Here is a 10,397-nt window from a genome sequence, read left to right on the forward strand (position 1 = left end):
GTGCTTTCGATTGGTTTTCCTTGTTTTTTGAGGCAGATATGGTTGATTCTAAGATCTTCCGATTCGGAACATTTTTGTCGATCTTCTATTTGATCAGTTGTCAAACAATCGAAAGTAAGCTTCCTTCTGCATTATTTTTCTATGTCAAATCACAGACAATGGGGTGCGGTTTTCACTTAATCCATCAACACAAGGCAAACATGCACCCATCTCGTCTGACGCCAGCAACGTTGTCTCGCAGTTCAGGCTGATGGGGACAACCATTGAATCTACATACAGCACGTTCTTTGCCAATGATACCAACGGTGAGCGTTAAACCCATTGCACGCATATAGATAGGCTTAATGTACATGTACAAATGTACGTCTGAACCACACGTACATGTCTTACAGTGTGAATACAAAAATCTGACGAACGCAAGAAGTACTGTCTATATCTATCTGATAGATAGGTGTTGTCAGAGCAATGTAGACCAATTAACACACTCTTGGTCTTCGTGCCGCGACGTGCGGGGAAAACATTGTTTATTTTTTTCTTAAATTCTACTGATTATTTTATGCTGTACTTCCTCCATATACAGACGTCGCCTGTCCGTATTTCCGTGAGACATGTGCCTATGACGTAGAACACTGCATGCTGTCGGCTCTGGTGAACTGTTCCACGTGTGGGGATTGTGCTAAACACGTGGGTGACTGTAGTCATAACATCGACATCTGCGGGGACCCTGGTCCAAGTAAGAGCTTTCATCCTGCGCACGCGAGTGTATGTTGACGGTTTTGACCTTGAGCGTGTGGGAGTGTGTGGACGATTTTGACCTTGAGGGTGTGAGTGTATGGTTACAGTTTTAATGCTTTATGGATTATGATGATATTTGGTATGCTGATAAGTCTTAGGAAGACAAAGGTCAAGGTCAAATATGGGCCTCCTGGTGGATGACCTTGGTACTGCAGCAGAACTTCCGGTTTTTGTATCTTTTGTCCTGAACATGCTATGGTCTTGAATTTTTGGTGACAGATAGCTTTTCCTGTCAAGAATAAGTGGTGTGGGTTTGGTCCCCCTAGCAGCTTGTTCAGGAACTGCAGGGGACTTTCGGGCGAAATCTTTGAAAGCCAATAAGTCCAGATAGGAACAGCGTATTTTCATCATTTTTGGTGTGTAGGTATCTGACAGAGAGATGTACATAATTAAGTGCAAATTATGCAAATGAGGACTTTATTTGCATAATTAATGAGGTAATTTTATAATTACAGTGTTTTACATTATAGTACTTTCATACATGTAATTTATGTAACCAAGGTATAATGTCCTTGATGTAACCTATGGCAGATGGAACATCAACAGATACTAATTATGCAAGTATGGCCTAATTTGCATAATACATGCGAAAATTCTGTGATTTCTTAATGGTGAAGGATGGGAATGTCACACTTGGGACATCTGTAAGTTAATCAAAAGTTAACATCACGATGCATATATTATGTCAATGCAGAGGTCATATGCGTAATTAAAGAAGAAACTTACATTTACATATCAAGCCCATATTTCATGGAGGTATGAGATCTCGGAACTCTTGTTTTGATGGTTTTGACTTTGCGAATATAATGTAAGTCTCTATATAGCTATGTTGACGGTTTTGACTTATATACATATATAGCCTAATTTTATTCCAGCGGTCAACACATACACAACCCTGACGATCAGGGTGGCCCTTTCCCGGCGGATCTGGCTGTACGTGTTCAGGACGTTCGTGCCCACCCTCATGGTCGTCGTGCTGTCCTGGATGAGCCCCTGGATGGGGTTCCAGATCCCCGCCGTCATCGGGCGGGTCTACCTGGGCGCGTCTGCCCTGCTAACAATCGTGATGGGAGCAGACTTGAAGCAGCCAATGGAATTTGTAAGATTCACATCCAGTTGTATTTATCAGCATCAATAACTTTATATGCGAGCATATCACAGTAAACAAATCATAACAGTTTCTGTGCTGCTATTAAATAACATAGGATGTATTTCATATCTGGTGGACAAAAATCTTTGCAACATTTTAATAGTACTTTATAATATCGTTGATTGATATTAATCCCCATGTATGTTAGATTTCCTATGCCCGTGCCATAGACGTGTGGATGTCTGGTTGTTTGATGGCGGTGTTCTGTGGACTACTGGAGACAGCTGTGGCCTACTATATCCACCACAGGAGGCTATCAAAGGTCTGATGGCGTTTACAATCCCAATGCCATTTCTATTGTTTGGTAAAGCACATATCATGATCACCTCATTTGATGCTACATAACAGGTCTTAGTGCTGCACAACAGCAGAGGAATGCTGGAACAACATGTCAATTTTCTCTTGTGCAGGACTTATGGAAGAAGCAGCTTGTGCAGCCAAAAGTCCGCATCCCACGGGCCCGGTTCTGCCGTCCTTACTACCTACTGCAGTACCTCCCTCCCCCGCCAGCTGCGCGGACTGTCCGGTTCCGGCTGCCCGGCGCCCAGCCCGGTCCACCACCGCCTCCTCAACAACATCTCCCGCCGCCGGTCGCGCGTCTGTCCAGGAAAATCGACCATGCCACAAGATTTCTCATTCCTTGTCTTTTCATTGTATTCTGTGCTGTTTTCTGGGTGAACTACTTTCTGTACTAACTCAACAGCCGCGGCTAAACATTTCTTGTCATGCAGTACAGATAGATCATCGATCACGCGTTTATATCATATAAGATGAATTTGAGTTTACTCTATGAACCGTATATGTATCTATATGTAAGAATTTATTATTCATTGTCCACAAAAAGCAGAGAAGTCAGATGATTAGAAGAATATTAAACTATACCATTATTATGCGTGAATGCTATAATAATATTGTATGACCATAAAAAATCTGTTTTCCTAATTGTGTTCAAAATTTCCTTTCGGAATCATGTTATGCTATCATACTGGGTTCGTATAATCACATGGGTATTGATGCTTGTCAATTATGCATGCGAGACGTTTCTCGTTTTATAAACGCTGGTTTGTAGAGTTGTAAGTAAACGTAAGTTGCAGTTGGTCAATATTTTCGGACGAAATGTCATATCGATGTTACGAAGTGTATATATTATAAGTATATTACAAGTTGGTGGCTTTTCATTTGTTAGTGATCTGGGTTATAAATTATATCAAATTGACAATCTAGGCTCTGCAGTATTCAGCATTAGATGAGTGATGTGTACTTTAGCAGTTCGTCTTTCGTGTTCATTAAAGCGATTATCAATATTACACGTTCATTACATTACATTACATTACCGTTTTTGGCGAGAGACTGTAGACACATATAACATGCCAGCATCTAACTTAACTTACCGGCAGCAATAAGGTGCTTTAACCCAAACGCCTCGCTGGCTCCGTAGCAGGCTCTACGACTGGGTTTTTGGAAGAGCCATTATAATACACTTTTCTGGCATATGACTTCTATTTTAACCGCGTGGGGTTCTTCCCATCGTAGAGCCTGCTAAGAAGGCTACCCTCTCCGACTTGTCGACCTGAAAAGTGAGCTGAGCATGCAACAGGACCGCTTTACTGTACCTACATAAAGTCATACATGTAAAACTATATCCTTCTGTTCGATGTCCAGTCGTATTTCATGTAAGTAACCTCAAACGTTCCTTCCTGCAGCAGATCCCACAGCAGTTGTCGTTTCTCACCATGTCCCATGTGGTTATATATCCACTGGGTCAACTAGGGAGAACGGAGAGAAAAAGAAAAATTAACTTATTAGTCTGGCATTGATATTCAAATCAGTTCGACCACTATAATTACATATCATGTTGTTAATATACAGTTTACTGCTTCATCGTCATCCTTACCTGTACTTTAGATGCCCCGAAGTCTTCTTTGTACCATTTGAAGATCCTGCTCAGGGTCACAACCTTGTTCACACCATCCACCTGACAGCCGTCACTTCCCTCCAGAAACGCCTCGGTCGCTATGTCCAACTGTTGGTCAATGTCCTGAGGAACATTCGTGCTCTCTCTCAGCAGCGTATTGTCAGACCTTGTTACATATCATTCCTAAGGCATATACATGTAATATATCTGCACAATCAATTGCAACGGGACACACACACAGACAAGCAAACTCACAACAATACGTCCGTACACGGAGGTACATGTAACAAAACCAACACTAAGGTTTCTAAACCATGTAATGGCAAGAATTGTCCAACCTGTGCAGTGTAGCAGCAAATGGCGGGACAACTTCGTGCTCCACACACCAAAGCGAAGTGTATTCGTGGATCTGTATCCAGGAGTGCACACATCAGTCTGGGGTCTCCTTTGGAAAACGGTTTGAACGGCCAGTACCAGCACTTAGAATTTGCCCGCAAGATTCCATTTTCTATATCTCCAAGACTGTAGAGCTCTCCCCCGAGAATGTAGCGAGCTTTGAAGAAGAGCTGTAGGGAGAATGTGCAATTAGCGAATTTCTTACTAGTTTGTTTTCATTTCTTCCATGAGATTAAAATTGGGAAAAGATCCAACTGTAGTTTCAAACAACAGATCACTGTGACAAATTGAGTGCGCTCTTTGTATTGGGAAGATTCGGAGCGAGCTCAACGGATTGAGTGAGAGTGAGTGAGCTTATATTAATCAATTAGGTACAATTAACGCATCCAAAGGCATTCATCTTAAAGTCATCAGTAGCTCTATAAAACCTTTTGAGTAAAAGATGCCTTTGGGCACAATATGTCGCAACAACATTTCACAGCATTACTCGTCGCCTAGATGGATTTGTTCATAGTGTTCGCAAAGAAAACTGCCAGAACAAATAAAGTGTACCCTACCTTTCCTCTAGATAAAAGCCCGCCTGGACTCCCCATCTTAGCATTCCAGTGGATAACAATGCAGTTGTAGATGTTAATGAAGAATGCCATCGTCTCTTCTTTGCTCAACGTTTCCAGGCGAGCCCTCTGCAGTTCGTATGTCACATTCTCAACGACTTTGAAGTTTGTATCTCGTGCAATCCCCATGTAGTCTACTGTCTGGAACGCATGCATAGTAGCATTTAGAGATCCGCCACAAAACCAGTGTAATATATCGACCTGGGCTCAAAAAGTCAACGAGAATTCGAAGATCACAGCTTGACTTGTCAGCCGCGAAAACCGTGAAAAACATACAGACAGACGCACAGACACGCCAAAAACAATACTTCCTTTTTTTCACGGAGGTAACAAAGATAAAATCACATAGTGGTTGCTTGGACCTAGGGTGAAACATTTGAATTATGCTTACACCCCTACCTTTCCGTCAGATGATATGTGTTGGGCGTAGATTTTCTTCATTAAAACTTGCAATGCTTTAGAAAGCTCAACAGCTGTAAAATAAACATCACGAACTAAGGACATTGTGTCATTGTGTATTTTACAATACCGTACGAAATAGCATATTGGGAAGAGCATATATTTACCATTAAAAAAAACGCAGATAACATGAGTATGGTGATAAAATCTCCATGTTTTTATTTGCATTTGATAACTTATTTGTAGCTCTTAATTTTGATTAATGCTATCCTCAGTGTCATGTCATCGCTGCTTTTCCGGATTTAATTATTAATTATTGTTGTCTCCTTTTCAAAAATTGATTAGAATGAATTATGACACAAATATCGTACCGTCCCGCGGGATGCTGAGTGACACTGGCCCGGCATTTAGAGCCTCCCATTCTTCGTCATCCAGAAGCCTGTACAACATGGCGTCCGCCCTGAACTGATGATGGTCACCGTCACGGGTCAAGCGGCGGATAAACTTACGGCGAAGTAACTCTTCTCCTACAGTTCTGGCGCCCTGTCGATCTGTAACACATAACACATAATACATGTATTCTTGTTAAATCAACAGTTTCGATAGCAATAGGATAGGAGTGAGAATATAAAGAAAACGTGTTCTATTTTTGTTCGTTTTGTTCGTTGGCTATACTGATTGAATATAATGGACAGCTAGCCAATGGGCACCCCAAACCTGATACGAGTGTGGTAAAAAGATTGCCCTTTTAGGTGGTCACAGTATGCACCATATTTTTTCAGCACCTTACCGTAAGAATATTTCTCATTCAGGGACAACCACTGAACAAATTCCTCCGCCACGAAGGACTTCTTGTACAGCCTGATGCCGCGCCTGTGAGTCTGTATCAGTCCGCTCCTGCTCAGGTCGGTCACTACCGGTGCATACTGGTCACGATCGCGATCATCTGCCAAGGACGACCCTGTACCACGGAAAACAATGTTTCAGTAGTTTTATCTACACGTACGTGTTGTAACGGCTTTTTAAAACTCTTCTGTCTGCCGACAAGGTGATATTTACATCCATTGTTCATGAACACTGCAGGAAGCACAAAAATCATAGACACATGGGCAAAAGTTACGTTGATAAAATTCTAAAATAATTGTGAAATGTCCTCGATATAATCAAATAATCTAGTGAAGGCGTTATGATTAGAAAGGGTTGGCTGTATCCGTCGAGCCGTAGAAACAAGCAAACACTGCCCTCCAGAAAATCTACACAGGAGGTCACACATACCCATTGTAATAGCACCGAGGCAGGGCACGACTGGAGCGCTAGGTGGAGCAGTATTGTTGATAACTTCGTCAACCAGCCCTTGCAGCTCATCTTTGGTCTAATTGAAATGTATGCCATTATTTCTACATTCTATCCATACATATCATATCATATCATATCATATCATATCATATCATATCATATCATATCATATCAACATCATATACATTCCATAGTAACATGTGCCTGCTTTACTTTTCAAATGTGACTTTATCTCTACAATTTTTCCTTAAACAGGAGCTGCAAGTTACAGGATGATTTATTCTTATGGCGGATTTCAAAATGATAGGTTTGGAAAACAAAGTTTACAGGCCCCATTAATACAGAACAGCCCATTACGTATTTATTGTCATCATCGCCAAACTGAGTATTATAACGGTTCTGTTCTCGCCATGGATTGGCTAAGCTACCATTGCACATGAGAAGAAAGTGTGTGTGCACAAATGGCAATGTTTGATATCAAACACGGGCACTTTCAGATCTATATGCAGCTTCCACTTAGACGGTTTATTATTGCTTGCTTAATGTTACTCGTAATAACACTTGAGTGGCCAACAACCTAAATGTATATAAAATTATACTGTCACTGCCAACATATATGCATATGTATACGTATGCTACCATTTCTCAACCGGTTGATTTTGAGAACGAATATTCAAGATAGTAAATATATACTTTTGGACACTACCTACGACCAATTTTCAGAAATCTGATTGTCAGCTCAGAGTGTGCCGTAAGCTTTGTTCAACGGCGCCATCCACAACACTTAAACCTCTTATATGATTATTTAGAGTATCAAACATTATGTGGACCGATGTATATCGAAAGAAGAGGCCTAATTAGACATGCCGAATATAAGATAACGTTCTTAATATTCCAAGCTTGACATCTACATGTGGAAATAGTAAACAGTCTGTTACAGGGCCAGACGCGTGTTAACACTGATAAGCCCAGATGAAAACTTCATTCATCCGGTTTGGCATTTTGTTCCACGTCCGTTTATCACACGATCGACTTCAAGCTTAAGCCCAATATAAGTGTTATTAGCATGAATGCTAGACTATTCTTAGGGCTAGTGCACCCCTGCTCAGGGTCTAACTGAGAGGGTCTGTGGTACAATTTCCTTGGGGCCATGTTGACACTGGAGCCGAGGAGCTAGCCTGTATACTGGCCCTGGCAACAGTCTGGCACCCAGGCTTATTATTTACCTATAATATGATGAAACCTGTATATCAAATTCATAAGTTTAACTTACCAGTGTCGCCAGATCATCGTATCCTCCCACAAATATATCGTTGAAGAAGATCTGGGGCATGCTGCGCTTTCCCGTCCTGTTCACCAGAGTCTGCTTCTCCTGTGAGTCGTAGTCGTCCAGATTCACCTCCACGTACGGGACACCGAGACGAGCCAGTGTGTTCTTCGCGGCCACGCAGCTCGGACAGCCGAGTACGGTGTACACAAGGACGCGCCCCTTGATGTGGACACTTTGAGCCATGGCTACAAACTTACTGACAGTGGCCCAGCACAGCGATGCCCCAGTCCAAGGAGCGCTGTCAGGAATCGGGCGTCATTTAGATAGATGATGGCCTTGAAACGCGTCAGATGGTGCCTTTTCATTGATGTAGCACGAAACTTGAAAGTCAATCAACAGAACAAGGCTCTACTAGTGAGTAATGGATAGCTTTGTACATCGACCAGTGGTTTGTATCGCAAAACTACTTCACGTACGTATAATCATCATAAAGAGTCATTTGCATATTCTACTGAGGGGCTACTCCACTAAGCACGAGGAGTGCCCCCATAAAGTAGCACCATCGGTTCACATTATGATGAACATGTTAAAAATTCTACTTGGAAAAATAAATCTTACGAAGACGTTATAGGCCCTGGTACTTAGGAATTGGTGCTATTTTCAAAACGGAAGAGCGACAATATACATGTTTCAAAATGGAGTCGCCTGGAACAACAATATCTACAAAATCAATACATAAGGTATACTCAACTCAGGTCAATTTCAAGAAGCCTGTGGCAGTTTCTATCGAACACGGATCTCGCATTTGGACGATTCCATCCGATTTGGAGGGTATGTGGGTACGGAACAGGAAGTTTGCACACACACATTTTCAATGTCTTCGTATGGTCTATCTTGTGGCAAGGACGGAATAGGAAATCGACCTATCCGCACCTGTCTCTTTTGAAGAATTTTGACCATTATATTGGAGCACTTTATACTCTTTTTACCATACGTGTTTATCGATGACTTACGTTTTGCATTGTCCGACAAAATATTCACTAAACGCCCAGTGGACACGGTTACAAGCCTGCAGTCGTGTCACAGGCCTTAATTGGTCGGTACTTGGGTAACGGGAGAGGATAAGCATCGCCGATGTGTACATTACACAGCATCTAATTAAGTAAATGATTGGGTCAATATTGACAGGTTACCCCAGTCATCATATCATGGTCAGATGTTGTCCTCGGCAGGGGTCAACACTTTCAATCAATCGCGCATACCCACCTGTTGCAACATGTCAAATGCGTGAGTTAGGCCACACCGACTTAATATTTATGGATGACATGATTTTCACCTGTCCTCAAAAAAAAAAAGAAAAAAAATCATCTGACCTGGCTCTAAGCCTGGGTACTCCATGCTAGTTGGCGACAATAGGGAGCCGCGGTAATTCTTGAGGATGGCACCCGGGCTTTCGAAGCTCCACGACAGAAGGTCTCAGTACATATCTACAGTGCCGATTCATCAACTCCGCAAAAAGGCAATATGTGCCGGCTTGCCGTATACGTCGCTATGTACTGCCGCAAATTCACAATACATGTACCAGCTGTGTATTCCTGTGGTTTAGTAGCATTTTAATTTTTGGTCGGAATTTTTCTTATTCGCCCGCGCGTACTACTGTGGGGGTCTTCGGAGGATGTCATCCATAAAATTAAGGCGGTGTGGCCTTAACTCCAGAACAATGAAAAAGATATATTCACTTCCCAAAGTTTCGCCTGTACAAACTGAAACTTTTCTTTATTTACTGCCCCACAGCATACGCCCAAGTCCCCAACCACCGTGATGGCTGTGTTGACTAGACCACAGTACAAGTGTGCGGGGCGTGCTTAGATTAATATACAACAGGCATGATGGTTGTTGTTACCTCCGTGAACGGCACTCAGCGTCACGAGAGGTACTGTTTTGTTTTTACGTAGCAAGCCCAAATCACTCAGTACCGTATCACGTATATTTGATTGGAGAGTAGGTATTAACATTCCACCCAGTATATCAGTTATAAATCAGTACACGGTCCATTTTGCATTTTAGATGACACGTATTCACCAGTTCCCACAATACTAAAAGGCATTCTTGTATACATGTACATAAGGGGAATTTTTGCAAATCATGTACTGAAATGCAGTATCTTTCTCTCTTTTTAACAAAAATCTGCAAAATATATACATGATGAATATTGTTGTCTTTTCGTAAAATGCTTTGATGTATTCACTGCATGTCAGCATATCCCCTGACATACAAACACAATAGACTTTTTGTTCACGGTGAACATTTCATATAAATGATTTTTTTTACAAATATAGATAGCTCGATATCAAAATAGAAACTGTCTGTGTTAGAAGTTCAGCGCCAACACGAACAGAGAGCCTTGCGGCAGTGTGACAGGAAGGATCCCCACAGCCGACGTTTCGCCAGCTTCTTGACAGGGTGAGTCTGTGGCTGACTGGCGCCGTTCTCCTGTGTCTCCTCCTCACTGGGAATCTCCTGTTCGCTGAGCAGGCCCTGCAGCGTGGCGAGTGGGAAGTC

At 42.1% G+C, this 10,397-nt stretch overlaps 3 protein-coding genes across 3 annotated transcripts in view; 1 reads left to right on the top strand and 2 right to left on the bottom strand.

The window, feature by feature from the left end:
* The window catches only part of LOC109469603, a 9,209-nt gene extending 6,552 nt beyond the window's left edge, over nt 1-2,657 (top strand). The window contains 5 exon segments of the mRNA XM_019768143.1: nt 37-41; nt 156-305; nt 581-733; nt 1,671-1,894; nt 2,356-2,657. Of these exon segments, the coding sequence (XP_019623702.1) occupies nt 37-41; nt 156-305; nt 581-733; nt 1,671-1,894; nt 2,356-2,640 (817 nt within the window). The 3' untranslated portion in view covers nt 2,641-2,657.
* A 21-nt stretch (nt 2,658-2,678) lies between these two features.
* On the bottom strand, nt 2,679-5,136 carry LOC109469873. The gene is made up of 4 exons (XM_019768634.1): nt 4,814-5,136; nt 4,199-4,426; nt 3,840-3,983; nt 2,679-3,711 (listed from the first exon to the last, which is right to left on the bottom strand). Exons 1-4 carry the CDS (start codon nt 5,024-5,026, stop codon nt 3,583-3,585), a joined length of 714 nt encoding a protein of 237 aa, XP_019624193.1. The 5' UTR covers nt 5,027-5,136; the 3' UTR covers nt 2,679-3,582.
* Nucleotides 5,137-5,257: 121 nt separating this feature from the next.
* On the bottom strand, nt 5,258-8,317 carry LOC109469604. The gene is made up of 5 exons (XM_019768144.1): nt 7,839-8,317; nt 6,545-6,641; nt 6,060-6,230; nt 5,641-5,820; nt 5,258-5,343 (listed from the first exon to the last, which is right to left on the bottom strand). Exons 1-5 carry the CDS (start codon nt 8,076-8,078, stop codon nt 5,258-5,260), a joined length of 774 nt encoding a protein of 257 aa, XP_019623703.1. The 5' UTR covers nt 8,079-8,317.
* Nucleotides 8,318-10,397: the final 2,080 nt, after the last annotated feature.

This window comes from Branchiostoma belcheri, unplaced genomic scaffold (assembly GCF_001625305.1).
Source record: "Branchiostoma belcheri isolate BF01 breed outbred unplaced genomic scaffold, Haploidv18h27 scaffold21, whole genome shotgun sequence".
Taxonomy (NCBI): Eukaryota; Metazoa; Chordata; class Leptocardii; order Amphioxiformes; family Branchiostomatidae; genus Branchiostoma; species Branchiostoma belcheri.

What these genes read in the sequence shown, in the direction of transcription:
- LOC109469873 (XM_019768634.1), bottom strand. Translation starts at nt 5,026, where the DNA reads ATGCATGCGTTCCAGACAGTAGACTACATGGGGATTGCACGAGATACA. An exon ending in GGCTTTTATCTAGAGGAAAG is followed by an intron (nt 4,427 to 4,813) that starts GTAGGGTACACT and finishes TTCTCCCTACAG; the next exon opens with CTCTTCTTCAAAGCTCGCTA. An exon ending in TTTGCTGCTACACTGCACAG is followed by an intron (nt 3,984 to 4,198) that starts GTTGGACAATTC and finishes AATGTTCCTCAG; the next exon opens with GACATTGACCAACAGTTGGA.
- LOC109469604 (XM_019768144.1), bottom strand. Translation starts at nt 8,078, where the DNA reads ATGGCTCAAAGTGTCCACATCAAGGGGCGCGTCCTTGTGTACACCGTA. An exon ending in GAATGAGAAATATTCTTACG is followed by an intron (nt 5,821 to 6,059) that starts GTAAGGTGCTGA and finishes TATGTGTTACAG; the next exon opens with ATCGACAGGGCGCCAGAACT. An exon ending in ACTCAGCATCCCGCGGGACG is followed by an intron (nt 5,344 to 5,640) that starts GTACGATATTTG and finishes TTTATTTTACAG; the next exon opens with CTGTTGAGCTTTCTAAAGCA.